The sequence below is a fragment of the Staurois parvus genome, unplaced genomic scaffold (genome assembly GCF_062004578.1).
Source record: "Staurois parvus isolate SC_StPar_1 unplaced genomic scaffold, SC_StPar_1.0 ptg001150l, whole genome shotgun sequence".
Taxonomy (NCBI): domain Eukaryota; kingdom Metazoa; phylum Chordata; class Amphibia; order Anura; family Ranidae; genus Staurois; species Staurois parvus.
In genome coordinates this window covers 278221-294929 of record NW_028318946.1, presented here as the reverse complement: position 1 = coordinate 294929, position 16709 = coordinate 278221, and the positions used below count along the sequence as shown (strand labels likewise).

General features: G+C 46.8%; 1 protein-coding gene across 1 annotated transcript in view; it reads left to right on the top strand.

The window, feature by feature from the left end:
* KIRREL1 (kirre like nephrin family adhesion molecule 1) overlaps positions 1-16709 on the top strand; it is a 336552-nt gene that overhangs the window by 233118 nt on the left and 86725 nt on the right. Inside the window, exon 2 of the mRNA XM_089659346.1 lies at positions 13978-14124. Coding sequence (XP_089515472.1) covers positions 13978-14124 — 147 coding nt within the window. The remainder of the gene's footprint in view (positions 1-13977; positions 14125-16709) is intronic.

Sequence of the window (16709 nt, the reverse complement as noted above, 5' to 3'; positions counted from 1 at the left end):
TGGTGGTCTTTTGAGGTCATTCTTCACCCGGTCCCAGCATATGGCTGGCTAAGCAATGGTGTGGCCAAGGATACTGTTCTATCAAGGCCTTTTAAAGACATTTTTAACCAGTTCCAGAGCATGGGCAATAATGTACTGATCTGACGAAATAATACTGTTCTGTGATGGTCTTTTGCGGTCATTCTTCACCAGGTCCAGAGTATGGCTGGCTAAGCAATGGTGTGGCCAAGGATCCTGTTCAACTATGGCGTTTTAAAGACATTCTTAACCAGCTCCAGAGCAAGGCCAATAATGAGATGATCTGACGAAATAATACTGTTCTATGGTGGTCTTTTGAGGTCATTCTTCACCAGGTCCAGAGAATGGCTGGCTAAGCCATGGTGTGGCCAAGGATACTGTTCAACCATGGCCTTTTGAAGATATTCTTAACCAGCTCCAGAGCATGGCCAATAATGCCATGATTTGAAGGAATAGTACTGTTCTATGGTGGTCTTTTGAGGTCATTCTTCATCCAGTCCCGGCGTATGGCTGGCTAAGCAATGGTGTGGCCAAGGATAATGTTCAATCATGGCCTTTTAAAGACATTCTTAACCAGCTCCAGAGCATGGCCAATAATGTAATAATCTGACAAAATAATACTGTTCTATGGTGGTCTTTTGAGGTCATTCTTAACCAGGTCCAAAGAATGGTTGGCTAAGCAATGGTGTGGCCAAGGATACTGTTCTACCATGGCCTTTTAAGGGCATTCTTTGCCAGTCCCAGAGCATGACCAATAATGTGATGATCTGACGAAATAATACTGTTCTGTGGTGGTCTTTTGCGGTCATTCTTCACCAGGTCCAAAGAATGGCTGGCTAAGCAATGGTGTGGCTAAGGATACTGTTCTACCATGGCCTTGTAAGGACATTCTTTACCAGGTCCAGAACACAGTCAATTACTCATTGTTTTGCCCAATTATATTTTTCTATGGTGGCCTTTTGAGGTCATTCTTCACCAGGTCCAGGTCATTGATGATTAAGTAATGGCTTGGCCAATTATACTGTTCTACTATGGCCTTTTAAGGACATTCTTTACCAGGTCCAGAGCACAGCGAATTACTCATTGTTTTGCCAATTATATTTTTCTATGGTGGCCTTTTAAGGACACTCTTCAGCAGTGCCACAGCATGGCCGAATATGCAATGATTTATTCAATAACACTGCTTTAAGCTGGATGATAAGGCCATTCTACACCAGATCCACTACATGGCTGACTAAGCAATGGTACTGTTCTATAGAGGCCTTTAAGAACATTCTTCACCACAGCCTGGGAATGATTGGTTGGACAATGGTTTTGCTGGTGATACCATTTGATGGTGGCCTTTTTAAAACCTTTCTCCAGAGTGTAGATGACTAAGCAATGGTTTAGCAGATTAGATAGCTCTATGGTGATATTTTGTTTTCCTCACCAGATTCAGAGCATGACCAACTAATGGCTCACACTCTATATTTAAAGTACTCCTGCACTGTATGATAGAGGATATAGATGGCATATTGTGTTATCCTGGTCATAGCGGTTTTATGGTATTTTGGAAATCTCACACAGAAAGGCACTCTTGCCTTTTCTCTTTGAGTCTTCAGAGCATTAAATGTCTATTTAGGTTCATTGTGTGTGAGGTCACCACCGAATTATTGTGTTACAGTGCAGAATTGTTGACGTTTGTGAAAATCGGCCTTCTATGAGTAGTCTTACAATAGTAATCAGAGCATGTAGTCAATGGGACCATCCAAAGGGACTGTCCAGTTAGGGCTGGACAATGTTGGCTAGATTCACTTTAACTTGATATCATCAACCCAAAACTGAAACATGAAATTAATATATAGGACTGACCCTTTAAAGTCAGCTTGTCAAGGCATAAATACGAGAGCTGCCACTGTTGACTTTCTTTCAATGGTCCCAGGGTCAGCTTGATCCTGTCTTGGCTACCAAATGAGTTGTTGGCCAAGAACAACATCAAATAGATTTTTAAACCTAATTGGCTGCATGATTGTTGTTGGTCCTTGGCCGGCCAGATGGCAAAACCAAGATGAGAAGGCAAGTACCAAAAGTTGCACCTTTAAAAATTAGTCAGAAACGGCAGCCCCCATGAAGCTATCTTGGAAGGTTCACTTTAAGCTACCCTTGTGAGTGTTTGGATGGTATGCAATGATTTTCCCGGCACTGGATCCGGAGACCGTAAAGAGTTACACCGCCAAGCCAGCATGCCAGGGCTTTGCTTCCGCAGCATTTTCTGTCGTAGTGATTTTTCTTTTCCACAATTAATTTAATTGACTGAGATAGGTAAGGAATCGGAGTGCGGGGTGCACTTAAAGTATGCTTTTAGTAAATTAAACTTTTCGGGATCTGTAAATTAAAAAAAATATCTCTTAGGCTTAACTAGTAGCCTTGGAGAGCTGACAAATGACATAAGCATCTTGTAGAGCTCAGACTAAGAGCAGAGATAAAATACTGGCTACGGCTTAGAGCCAGATGGGACCAGAGCATGTGCATTAAGATGGAGGGGGGCCTTATGTGTATGTTATCATTTGGAAACTAGGGATCTGATATATGGTGGTGGCCAGGAAGGTAGTATTACCTGTAAATGCACATTATAAATGATTTGTGCAACTGGAACCATGTGACTTTTTTTGCTGTTCCTTATTTTCACCACTGTGTTACACATACTGGTTTGTAAAGGTCCCCTTTAGTGGTCATTTGTGTAGCAGGGCATAGCATTAGAATACTTGCTTAAAGGAAACATGTCGTGAGGGTTACTGTTAGGGTTCCAGGAAGGGTTAGTGTTTGGGATACAGGAAGGGTTAGAGTTAGGGTTACAGGAAGGGTTAGTGTTGGGGTTCCAGGAAGGGTTGGTGTTTGGGATACAGGAAGGGTTAGTATTTGGGATACAGGAAGGGTTAGTGTTAGGGTTCCAGGAAGGGTTAGTGTTGGGATTCCAGGAAATGTAAGTGTTTGGGATACAAGAAGGGTTAGTGTTTGGGATACAGGAAGGGTTAGTGTTGGGTTCCAGGAAGGGTTAGTCTTTGGGATACAGGAAGGGTTAGTGTTTGGGATACAGGAAGGGTTAGTGTTGGGGTTCCAGGAAGGGTTAGTGTTTGGGATACAGGGAGGGTTAGAGTTAGGGTTACAGGAGGGTTAGTGTTTGGGATACAGGAAGGGTTAGTGTTTTGGATACAGGAAGGGTTAGTGTTGGGGTTCCAGGAAGGGTTAGTAGTTGGGATACAGGAAGGGTTAGAGTTAGGGTTCCAGGAAGGGTTAGTGTTGGGGTTCCAGGAAGAGTTAGTATTTGGGTTACAGGAAGGGTTAGAGTTAGGGTTCCAGGAAGGGTTAGTGTTGGGGTTCCAGGAAGAGTTAGTATTTGGGTTACAGGAAGGGTTAGTGTTTGTGATACAGGAAGGGTTAGTGTTTGGGATACAAGGAAAGGTTAGTGTTTGGGATACAGGAAGGGTTAGTGTTAGGGTTCCAGGAAGAGTTAGTGTTGGGGTTCCAGAAAGGATTAGTATTTGGGATACAGGAAGGGTTAGAGTTAGGGTTACAGGAAGGGTTAGTGTTGGGGTTCCAGGAAGGGTTAGTGGTTGGGATACAGGAAGGGTTAGAGTTAGGGTTCCAGGAAGGGTTAGTGTTAGGGTTCCAGGAAGTGTTAGTATTTGGGATACAGGAAGGGTTAGAGTTAGGGTTCCATGAAGGGTTAGTGTTGGGGTTCCAGGAAGGGTTAGTATTTGGGATACAGGAAAGGTTAGAGTTAGGGTTACAGGTAGGGTCAGTGTTTGGGATACAGGAAGGGTTAGAGTTAGGGTTACAGGTAGGGTCAGTGTTTGGGATACAGGAAGGGTTAGAGTTAGGGTTACAGGTAGGGTCAGTGTTTGGGATACAGGAAGGGTTAGAGTTAGGGTTCCAGGAAGGGTTAGTGTTTGGGATACAGGAAGGGTTAGTGTTGGGGTTCCAGGAAGGGTTAGTAGTTGGGATACAGGAAGGGTTAGAGTTAGGGTTCCAGGAAGGGTTAGTGTTGGGGTTCCAGGAAGGGTTAGTATTTGGGATACAGGAAGGGTTAGAGTTAGGGTTACAGGAAGGGTTAGTGTTAGACTTTCAGGGTAGGCTAGTGCTGGGATTACAGGGAGGATTAGCGTTGGGTTTACAGGGAGGGTTACTATTGGGGTTATAGGGAGGGTTAGTTTGAGGATTAGGAAGATTAGTGTTAGGGTTACCAAGAAGGCTAGTGTTGGGGTTACAGGAAGGGTTAGCATTGGGGTTACAGGGATAATTAGGGTTGAGGTTACAGAGAGGGTTAGTATTGGGGTTACAGGAAGGGTTAGTGTTGGGGTTACAGGGAGGGTCAGTGTTGGGGTTACAGGGAGGGTTAATGTTGGGGTTACAGGGAGGTTTAGTGTTGGGGTTACAGGGAGGGTTAGTGTTGGGGTTACAGGAGGGGTTAGTGTTTGGGTTACAGGGAGGGTTAATGTTGGGGTTACAGGGTGGGTTAGTGTTGGTTACAGGAAGGTTAGTGTTGGGGTTACAGGGAGGGTCAGTGTTGGGGTTACAGGGAGGGTTAATGTTGGGGTTACAGGGAGGGTCAGTGTTGGGGTTACCGGGAGGGTCAGTGTAGAGGTTACAGGGAGGGTCAGTGTTGGGGTTACAGGGAGGGTTAGTGTTGGGGTTACAGGAAGGGTTAGTGTTAGGATGATTTAGGGTAAGGCATCACCAGGAGCTGAGTGTCGAAACTTACCATTGTTGGCCCACTCTTTTCCTCTACCACGAAGCATTAGGAAAACCATGGTAGGTCCCGTTAAGAACTTATTTAGGGACAGGCCTGATATCTCCCGACACCTGGTTCTGCAGACAAGATATACAGCATGTGCTCATGTGTATATACAATATACTAGTTTCACTCTAAGCTTTGCTGGCTTTTTCTGCTTCCTCTGTCAACCTCTGCCAATAAGCACGTATGAAAGACCTGTAATTAGATTGTCAGCTTCTGTGACGAGAAGCTGATTTGGCTGCTGCGTTAATCTCTCCAGCTCTATTGTCTGGTTGCGATGTGCAGCTTCCGGCATATGCAGGTATTAGGCTCTCTCCCAAACCTGTGCTGCCTCTTGGCCTCCTGGGATGCGGGCCCGAACAACGGACCTGAAAACTGGCATGTCTGCCTATTTAAAAATGCTAATGAGGAATTCGGAGGTGCCAAACAATGGAACGGCACAAAGAGAGAGAGGGGAGGGGGGGCTTCACGTGGGCGATGTGTTGTAATATATCTCTGCGAGCTGACGGGGATTTGTAAGCCTTATACGGCTATGCTGTGCTGTGCATTCTGTACATTTACAAGTCTGGCAGCTTGTCAGGATACGGATTGGCTCAGCCGCCTCTGCCAGAAGCCGTCAAGGCATTAGCTAGGCAAGTGGACCAGGCACACGTATCTGCGACAAAGCCACACTGGAAGCTTTGCTGTCAGGTTGGCGGCTTCCAGCTTGCCTGTTGTAGTGCAACTACAAGTCAAAGCCAGGGGCAGACTGACCATTCAGGCCCAAGGTCAGTAGGAGGCCCCATTAGATGCACCTAGTACCTTTCATAGGCTTTTTTGGGTGTGGGTTGAGTGTGGTTGAGGGCACAGGGGCCCCATGATCCCCTATTGCCCGGGTTCCCCATGAGTTGTCAGTCCACCCCTGGTCCCAGCACTGAGGACATCATAGTGTTCCATCACTCTCCTACTAAAATTAAAGGTGATGCGTCAAATCAGCCTTCGCATCCCCTATATTACTATCAAGACACCCTTCCCCGGCCAAGTCCTGCTGGATAGAAGAGGGGTGCATAGTACTTCAGAAGTCCAGACTTCATTTTAACTAAAAACTTGTATACAGAGGAAGGCAAAAAAATTCTAGTTATTGTTGTCTATTGGTTGAACTAGATGTATCCCTTTTTTTTTTGATCCAACTATGTATCAAGTAAAGCCAAACACGTTTCAGGAGTTTCAGAGGCCCTCCTTCCTCAGGGCTTATTACTTACACCCTTCCCTGGCCAAATCCTGCTGGATTAAAGAAGGGGTGCATAGTACTTCACCAAGTCTGGACTTCATTTTAACTAAAAACTTGTATCCGGAGGAAGGCAAAACAATTCTAGTTATTGTTGTCTATTGGTTGAACTAGATGTGTCCCTTTTTTTGACCCAACTACATATCAAGAAAAGGCACCACATTTCAGGGATTTCAAGGGTCCTCCTTCCTGAAGGCTTATTACTTACACCCTTCCCTGGCCAGATCACGCTGGATAGAAGAGGGGTGCATAGTACTTCACCAAATCCGGACTTCATTTAAACTAAAAACTTGTATCCAGAGGAAGGCATAAAAATTCTAGTTGTTGTCTACTGGTTGAACTAGATGTGTCCCTTTTTTTGACCCAACTATGTATCAAGAAAAGCCAACACGTTTCAGGAGTTTCAAGGTCCCTCCTTCCTCAGGGCTTATTACTTACATTCTTCCCTGGCCAGATCCTGCTGGATAAAAGAGGGGGTGCATAGTACTTCACCAAGTCCAGACTTCATTTTAACTAAAAACTTGTATCCAGAGGAAGGCAAAACAATTCTAGCTATTGTTGTCTACTGGTTGAACTAGATGTGTCCCTTTTTTTGACCCAACTACATATCAAGAAAAGGCACCACATTTCAGGAATTTCAAGGGTCCTCCTTCCTCAAGGCTTATTACTTACACCCTTCCCTGGCCAGATCCCGCTGGATAGAAGAGGGGGTGCGTAGTACTTCACCAAGTCTGGACTTCATTTTAACTAAAGACTTGTATCCGGAGGAAGGCGAAAAAATTCTAGCTATTGTTGTTTATTGGTTGAACTAGATGTGTTCCTTTTTTTGACCCAAATGTATCAAGAAAAGGCAACCCATTTCAGGAGTTTCAACAGCCCTTCTTCCTCAAGGCTTATTACCTACACCCTTCCCTGGCCAAATCCTGCTGGATTAAAGAAGGGGTGCATAGTACTTCACCAAGTGTGGACTTCATTTTAACTAAAAACTTGTATCCGGAGGAAGGCAAAAAGATTCTAGCTATTGTTGTCTACTGGTTGAAGTAGATGTGTCCCTTTTTTTGACCCAACTATGTATCAAGAAAAGCCAACACGTTTCAGGAGTTTCAAGGGCCCTCCTTCCTCAGGGCTTATTACTTACACCCTTCCCTGGCCAGATCCCGCTGGATAGAAGAGGGGGTGCATAGTACTTCACCAAGTCTGGACTTCATTTTAACTAGAAACTTGTATCCGGAGGAAGGCAAAAACATTCTAGTTATTGTTGTCTACTGGTTGATCTAGATGTGTCCTTTTCCTTTACCCAACTAACTATGTAACTATGTATCAAGAAAATCCAACGCATTTCAGGAGTTTCAAGGGCCCTCCTTCCTCAAGGCTTATTACTTACATCTTTTCCTGGCCAAATCCTTCTGGATAAAAGAGGGGGTGCATAGTACTTCACCAAGTCCAGACTAAATTTTAATTAAAAACTTGTATCCTGAGGAAGACAAAAAAAAATTCTAATTATTTTTGACTACTGGTTGAACTAGATGTGTCTTTTTTCACATATGTGTCATAAAAAGCTGATGTGTTTCGGGGGTTTCAAAGGCCCCCTTTGCTCAGAGCTCATTACTGTTGAACAAAGCATGCACTGGACTGATGAAATTGCAGGGATCCTGAGAAGTACTTTGTATGATCACTGCAGATTCTGGTTGAAGCAGAACTTCAGTCCCAGGTGGCTCTTCCCCGTCTTTGGGTGCCACCATTATGGCATGGGTGCAGATGTGCCCACGAGCTCTGCCCAGCCTTTGGGTCCTGGCAGAGCCCCATTGGCACATCCGCCCCAGGTGATTTTGCACAGGCAAAGACAAGGAAGGTTTTGAACCTCCCTGGTGGTAGTCTTTGCATGTGTGCTGGGAACCCTGTGCATGCTCTCTTGAGACCCAAGCCCTGTGGCACATGTGAGTTTACTGGCTAATTGCGCATGCATGGCATTCCCAGCCCATGTGAAAGACTACCACCAGAGAAGGCAGGGTAGCACAACACGACCTTTGGGGTGAAAGACCATCACCCCTATTTTGTTAAAATTCTCTAGTAATTGTATTTTGAAACAAAAAATACTTCCTAGTTCATGGAGTTCAATGCTATCTTCCTCCTAACCCAATGTTCATCTATGCTGTTCAACTGAGGCTCCAGCATCTTGACCTGACATCTTTAGCGCATGCGTAGACATGCCACAAGTTCCTGCTAGGTCTATGGGACTTCAATAGAACAACCCCCCACGCATGTGCAGAGATGCCATGTGGCTCTGCCAGGTCCCATAGACTGGAGCAGACCTTTTCCTTTCTGTGCATGTGCGGGAGATTCACATTATGATATGCAGTATGTAGCGCAATCTCATCTATGCATAGACATGCTGCTGGATCTATAGGTCCTGGCAGATCTGTGCAGTGTGACTGCGCATGTGTGGATATTTCTGGTCCCATGGATCCCATGATGCGTCTACACATGCGGAAGATCATGCTGCATACATCATCCTCAAGAGCAGAGGAAGTCATACTGTTCCTGTATATGTTGTATATGTAACATTTGGAATGTTTTCAGGTAGATTTCTAGAGTTACTGAAAGGTCCACTTTTAGTGATATTGCAGCTTGATGGATCAAGTGCTTGAATGTCTGCATATTGAGATCTGTACTACTAAGCTTGAAGCCCCAATGTGTCATCTTGGGCAACTCTAAGAGGCCATACTTCTACAAGAGGTTCGTAATGTTCCTCTGAATTGTTTTTATACTGCAATAACAGAAACTATCTTCCATCCCTGGTGTCCCTAAGTTCCCTCTGATGGGGTTTCTGCCTCCCCTAATGCCCCTGCTGGGTATGATCTGAACAGGAGTAGAAGACTCGGAGAGGCCATTGTAGAACATAGCCCAATCAATACCGTGTTAGCCTCCAGGCAGCTGAGCAGTCGTTCCCTTTTTAACCTCGGAGACTGAATCAAACTGCAGCTCTCTGGAAACATGACTGCTATCGATCGGCCTGAATGTTTCCTGGCTGGGAGGGGGGGGATGACCCTGTTAAGGCCTACAGTTAAAGGCAATTACTCCCCATGGGCTAGACTCTGCCGAGGGTTCAGTTTGATGTCTCAGAATGCTATCTGAAATGAGGAGACAGAGAGTGGATGGGGGGAACAGGACTCCTAGATGTGCTCCTCATCCATAGTACTCTTTTTATTTTTTTTCTAATATTGATCCCCACGCCAACGTCTCTGTGCACGCTTTCATGAGCATTATCAAGGCATTGCTTTCTTTAGTGTCGGTCTGAAGATAAAAACTGCAGGAGACCAATGTATGATCAGAAACATTATGGGCCTCTTTGATGCAAGTTCCATGCATTTGGACAGCTGGCCACCTGACCTAACTAGGGTTCTTGATGAGCTTGTTGGATGTCCCGCTCCAAAACCATGGTCATTAATATGGAGTTGGATCCCCTTTGTGGTCATAACAGTCTCCACTCTTCTGGTAAGGCTTTCCATAAGGGTATCGGGGGGAATTGTGTCCATTCAGCCAAAAGAACATTTGTGAAGTCACTGATGTTGGATGATACCTGGAGCTTGAAGGCTTCAAAGTGTCTTGGGTGGGACAAAGCCTTGAATTCTGTGTTCAGATCTTCCTGGAGATCTGCAGGCCATGCGAGCGCACAGGTGTGCATATTTGTTATAAGCCAGGAGCTGGCCATAGCCCCGGGACCTTCTTTGGAGATATGTGCCTGCTTTAACAAGGAGAGGTGAACCACTCAAGAAACAAGGGACCTTCTTTGGAGATAGGTGCCTACTTTAACAAGGAGAGGTGAACCACTGAAGAAACAAGGGACCTTCTTTGGAGATAGATGCCTGCTTTAACAAGGAGAGGTGAACCACTCAAGAAACAAGGGACCTTCTTTGGAGATAGGTGCCTGCTTTAACAAGGAGAGGTGAACCACTCAAGAAACAAGACTCCTGAGCAAGTCGACAGGACTGAGAAAGCTAAGGCAACTAGTAGTCCAGGGGACTGTAGGGGTCTGTATTGTTAGCAGAGTGTAGCAGCTTTTTACAGCTTTCTCTGGGTTTTGTAGTGCCGGATTGGGTCCTGAACAGGGGCAGACTGACCATTTGGAAACTAGGGCACTGCCCGAGGGCCCGGGGTCAGTAGGGGGCCCCATGAGATGCCCCTGGTACCTTTTTCATAGGCTTTTTTGAGTTTGGGCAAGGACACAGGGGCCCCATGATCCCCTATTGCCCGGGGGCCCCATGAGTTGTCAGTCCGCCCCTGGTCCTGAAACTTGAGGGCTTGGGCCAACGAAGCCTCCCATCCTGTGTCCAGGTGTTCTGGAGACCTGCAGGCCATGTCAGTGCACAAGTGTGCATTTTTTCGTTATAAGCCAGGAGATGGCCATATCTCAGTGCCTTTGTTTGGAGATAAGTGTGTGCTCTAGAGGCCAAGAGAGGTGAACCACTTGAGGGACAAGACTCCATGTTGGAGAAATTCGCTTACCTGCAGAACTTGAAGAGTTGGGGCAGCTGAGTGAGTCAGCAGGATCAGGGGCGGACTGACCATTTGGAAACTCGGGCACTGCCCGAGGGCCCGGGGTCAGTAGGGGGCCCCATGAGATGCCCCTGGTACCTTTCTCATAGGCTTTTTTGAGCTTGGGCAAGGACACAGGGGCCCCATGATCCCCTATTGAGGGCCCAGGATCAGTAGGGGGCCCCATGAGATGCCCATGGTACCTTTTTCATAGGCTTTTTTGAGTTTGGGCAAGGATCACTATTGCCCAGGGGCCCCATGAGTTGTCAGTCCGCCCCTGAGCAGGATGGAGCAACTAGCAAGTCCAGGGGACTGGAAGGGTTCTGTAAACCTTCGAAAAGTGAAAGAACCCAGGGTGCCAGAAGATCCCAGTCTAGAGGCCAAGAGGTAGCCTGTGGCTGAGTGAGCCAAGGATCCAGAAAGCTGAGTCTGAGGGACCGATGCCAAGAGCCGCTGTTGAAGAGTACGCCAGGTGGCTTAGTATTTTCATGGTTCATTTTGTTGGTTGAAACCCTTCGATATGAACAGCTCAATTTCCAATACCATCTCCCCAGACATCAGCAATGCTCTGTAGAGTCTTAAAGGGCCGTTGGCGTGACACATTAGATTTAGCGGTCTTCCTGCGAGCGCGCCAATTTCATGTGTGACTGTGTTGTGTAGGGGAGCGTGGGATACGTTAACAACTTATTAAAACGCGATAAGAAGATCAATCATTTTCGCAACACTTGGTTTACCTTTAATTCGCCGGCGACCTCAGGTGCCCCTAATTCCAAATTTACGGCACAGCGCGTGTCACGATATGGATTATATATCCGCCGCCGCGCTTGGTTTGCCCTGCAGGCTGCATCTTCTATTATTTATCATATGAAACATGCCACTTTTTCCCCACGGCACGGTACATTAGCTTTCAGCTAAGGAAAATTGGCGCGATCGTTTTGGGTACGGCAATAATATTAATAATACAGGAAGATGATCTTATCATGTCGGGGGGGGAAAAAAAAACGTTAAATTATTACACTAATACAACCTAATGCTAATTTATTATCACAAAAACAAATCCGCGTCTGAATCGTAAATTGGAGATGAACTCCGGGATCAGCCAATGTTGTCTAAATCCATTCATCATGGGTGTCCTTCCTTGATTCTCGGTGAGCTTTGTGTATTTCTTCCAGACCTGTGCAGTGATCCATTGTGAGACTTCCCGTAATAAAGACCGCTCGTTGCTGCTCTCTCTCCTTGTGCAGGGTGACTGGTCTTGTCTCCGCCCCTTCCTGTAGTTTTCAGTTGTGGGTGGAGCCTGATGGACCCCTCCCATAGCTTTGCTATTTTGAGATTTTGGTGCCTGGAGTTCAGCTTTACCATGAAACTTAATGGGTCAGTCCACTCAGAAGTCAGAAGTACTTTTTTTAGTCAGTTTAGTAGTCCGTTATTTCACGTGGAATGCACGGTGTCAGGTCTCCCTTCGTCAGAAAGCCCTTCCTGTCGTGGTGGTGGTGAACGATATTCTGGGTATGGTTGGGAAAATTCGGGGTCTTGAGAGGAGTAGGGTGCAGGCCAGTGTCTGGATAAAGTGGTGGAGGAATATCAGAACTGTGTCTGTGTCCTCTTGATCTCTGGGTTTGGGTCTGTCCTGCTCTTTCTGTGTGTTCACGTCCTTAGTTTTTGCTTGTTTTTTTCTTTTTTGGTTGGGCAAACTGGAGGATCTCTACCCCTTGGTCTTTTGCTGTGCCTTCCCTCTTCTGTTCGGGGAGTTGGGGGAGTCCGGGAGGGATGGTGGGGTGGGGGGGTTCTGAGTCCTTGTTTCCTCAAGGGGTTGTGGGAATGGTTGAGTTAGGGGCATAATTGCCCATGGAATGGTGGGCCTCTGGGGCTTCCGTAGTTGTGGCCCATGAGGTCTTGTCTTGGGGAGTGGGGTTAGGGATGTTGGGTATTGTGTATGTCTCATTTGTGGCTGATGGGTTTGTGGGGTCTTTTTCCCACAGGTATTGACTTTTGGGGGTTTGTGCCTCTGAGGAGGCTTTTTTGGACTTTGTGGTGGTTTTGGGTCGTAGACCCTTGGGGGAGGGTTATGGGATCTTGGCATGTGTGTATTTGCTTTGTCAGGGTGGGGCCCTTTTTGTTTTATTTTGTTTATGGTTATATATTTTTTTATGTATACTGTTTTTTGGTTGCAAGGATTTTTTGAAAATAAAAATTTCCACTCAGAAGTCATATTTTAGATATCGATGGGGCCTGGTTGACTTGCTTCTTATAGGTCTTTGATACACCAACAGTGAGATCTCTTTGTCAGAAGTCCGAGCTTCTGACAGAGAGATTTTGGATGATCCTGCCTAGCTTGGTGTGTCCCAGCTCCCCGTGTTACATTCTCTAGGATATAATATTATTAAAAGTATCCAGTGGGGATGGTGGGAACCCGTCATAATGGGCACAGTAGGTGGACAGACCTGGGAACTCAGCACAGAGATGGTGGGAACCCCTCATAACGGGCACAGCGGGTGACCAGACCCAAGAACTCAGTACAGGGAAGGAGGTAAGCCCTCATAATGGGCAAGGTAGGTGGAGAGACCTGGGAAACTCAGCACAGGGATGATGGGAACCCCTCATAATGCGCACAGCAAGTCTACAGAGCTGGAAACTCAGCACTGGGATGGTGGGAACCCCTCATAATGGGCACAGCGGGTGTACAGACCCGAGAACTCAGCACAGGGATGGAGGGAACCGCTCATAATAGGCACAGCGGGTATACAGACCTGAGAACTCAGCACAGGGATGGTGGGAACCCCTCATAATGGACACAGAGGGTGTACAAACCCAGGAACTCAGCACAGGGATGGTGGGAACCCCTCATAATGGGCACAGCAGGTGTACAGACCTGGGAACTCAGCACACGGAGGATGGGAACCCCTTATAATGGGCACAGCAAGTCTACAGACCTGGGAACTCAGCAAAGGGATAGTGGGAACCCCTCATAACGGGAACAGCGGGTGTACAGACCTGGGAACTCAGCACAGGGATGATATGAACCCCTCATAATGGTCACAGCAAGTGCACAGACCCAGGAACTCAGCACAGGGATGGTGGGAACCCCTCATACTGGGCTCAGCAGCTGTAAAGACCCCATAACTCAGGATAGACAGATTGAATAGATAGACTATAATGACTATATGACCCAAGATTGGGAGGTTCTCGGCTCGCTCTTGATAGCGGTGGAAGTCTCTGGTTCCTTTGCTGTGATTTCCGGCATTTCATTCCTGAATTATAGAACATTTCACATCGTTCTATTATTAATCAAAATTCATCATTAATATTCATTACAATGTCGGCCTGTTTTAATGAAAAAAACGGCATAATTGACCCTTCCATTTCTCTTCTTTAATTACAGCTGTGCAGTCTCGTTTCCTCCAGGAGCCTGCCGACCAGACGGTGGTGGCGGGGCAAAAAGTGGTTTTGACGTGCGTGGTGCTGAACTACTCCGGGATCGTGCAATGGACAAAAGACGGCCTAGCCCTGGGACTGGGGAACCTAAAGAGTAAGATTTTGATTCTTCCTTCTATTGTGAACTCCCCGGGGGGGGGGGGGCTTATTGAATAAAGCGAAAGGCAAAGTGTAGTGATCCTGTGGGTTCTTCATTAAAAATTGATTGGCTAGTGGGTAGCAACATTCCTCTTATTGTCATCACAAAACACTAGACCTTCTGCAGTCTCTAATGACATGAAATCCCCACAATGCTCCTGGAAGCCATATCATTTAAACGGCTTAAACTTTCTAAACTATGGGCCAGTTTACTGCCCTGCAGACTTTAGTGGGGCCCGATTGTGGCCAGTTGGAGTACACAATGCCCTAGCATTGGTATCAGTGGGAGGAATAGTGCCCCATCATTGGTATCAGTGGGAGGAATAGTGCCCCATCATTGGTATCAGTGGGAGGAATAGTGCCCCATCATTGGTGTCAGTGGAAGAAATAGTGCCCCATCATTGGTGTCAGTAGGAGGAATAGTGCCCCATCATTGGTGTCAGTGGAAGAAATAGTGCCCCATCATTGGTGTCAGTGGGAGGAATAGTGCCCCATCATTGGTGTCAGTGGGAGGAATAGTGCCCCATCATTGGTATCAGTGGGAGGAATATTGCCCCATCATTGGTGTCAGTGGGAGGAATATTGCCCCATCATTGGTATCAGTGGGAGGAATAGTGCCCCATCATTGGTATCAGTGGGAGGAATAGTGCCCCATCATTGGTGTCATTGGGAGGAATAGTGCCCCATCATTGGTGTCATTGGGAGGAATAGTGCCCCATCATTGGTGTCAGTGGGAGGAATATTGCCCCATCATTGGTATCAGTGGGAGGAATAGTGCCCCATCATTGGTATCAGTGGGAGGAATAGTGCCCCATCATTGGTGTCATTGGGAGGAATAGTGCCCCATCATTGGTGTCATTGGGAGGAATAGTGCCCCATCATTTGTATCATTGGGAGGAATAGTGCCCCATCATTGGTATCAGTGGGAGGAATAGTGCCCCATCATTGGTATCAGTGGGAGGAATAGTGCCCCATCATTGGTGTCAGTGGAAGAAATAGTGCCCCATCATTGGTGTCAGTGGGAGGAATAGTGCCCCATCATTGGTGTCAGTGGAAGAAATAGTGCCCCATCATTGGTGTCAGTGGGAGGAATAGTGCCCCATCATTGGTGTCAGTGGGAGGAATAGTGCCCCATCATTGGTATCAGTGGGAGGAATATTGCCCCATCATTGGTATCAGTGGGAGGAATAGTGCCCCATCATTGGTATCAGTGGGAGGAATAGTGCCCCATCATTGGTGTCATTGGGAGGAATAGTGCCCCATCATTGGTGTCATTGGGAGGAATAGTGCCCCATCATTTGTATCATTGGGAGGAATAGTGCCCCATCATTGGTATCAGTGGGAGGAATAGTGCCCCATCATTGGTATCAGTGGGAGGAATAGTGCCCCATCATTGGTGTCATTGGGAGGAATAGCGCCCCATCATTTGTATCATTGGGAGGAATAGTGCCCCATCATTGGTATCAGTGGGAGGAATAGTGCCCCATCATTGGTGTCATTGGGAGGAATAGTGCCCCATCATTTGTATCATTGGAAGGAATAGTGCCCCATCATTGGTATCAGTGGGAGGAAAAGTGCCCCATCATTGGTGTCAGTGGGAGGAATAGTACCCCACCATTGGTGTCAGTGGGAGGTATAGTGTCCCATCATTGGTGTCAGTGGGAGGAATAGTGCCCCATCATTGGTATCAGTGGAAGGAATAGTGCCCCATAATTGGTGTCAGTGGGAGGAATAGTGCCCCATCATTGGTATCAGTGGAAGGAATAGTGCCCCATCATTGGTGTCAGTGGGAGGAATAGTGCCCCATCATTGGTATCAGTAGGAAGAATAGTGCCCCATCATTGGTGTCAATGGGAGGAATAGTGCCTCATCATTGGTGTCAGTGGGAGGAATAGTGTCCCATCATAGGTATCAGTTGGAAGAATAGTGCCCCATCATTGGTGTCAGTTAGAGGAATACTGCCCCATCATTGGTATCAGTGGGAGGAATACTGCCCTATCATTGGTGTCAGTGGGAGGAATAGAGCCCCATCATTGGTGTCAGTGGGAGGAATAGTGCCCTATCATTGGTATCAGGGGGAGGAATACTGCCCTATCGTTGGTGTCAGTGGGAGGAATAGTGTCCCATCATTGGTGTCAGTGGGAGGAATAGTGCCCCATCATTGGTATCAGTGGGAGGAATAGTGCCCCATCATTGGTGTCAGTGGGAGGAATAGTGCCCCATCATTGGTATCAGTGGGAGGAATAGTGCCCCATCATTGGTATCAGTGGAAGGAATAGTGCCCTATCATTGGTGTCAGTGGGAGGAATAGTGCCCCATCATTGGTATCAGTGGGGGTAATAGTGCCCTATCATTGGTATCAGTGGGAGGAATACTGCCCTATCATTGGTGTCAGTGGGAGGAATAGTGCCCCATCATTGGTGTCAGTGGGAGGAATAGTGCCCCTTCATTGGTATCAGTGGGAGGAATAGTGCCCCATCATTGGTATCAGTGGGAGGAATAGTGCCCCATCATTGGTGTCAGTGGGAGGAATAGTGCCCC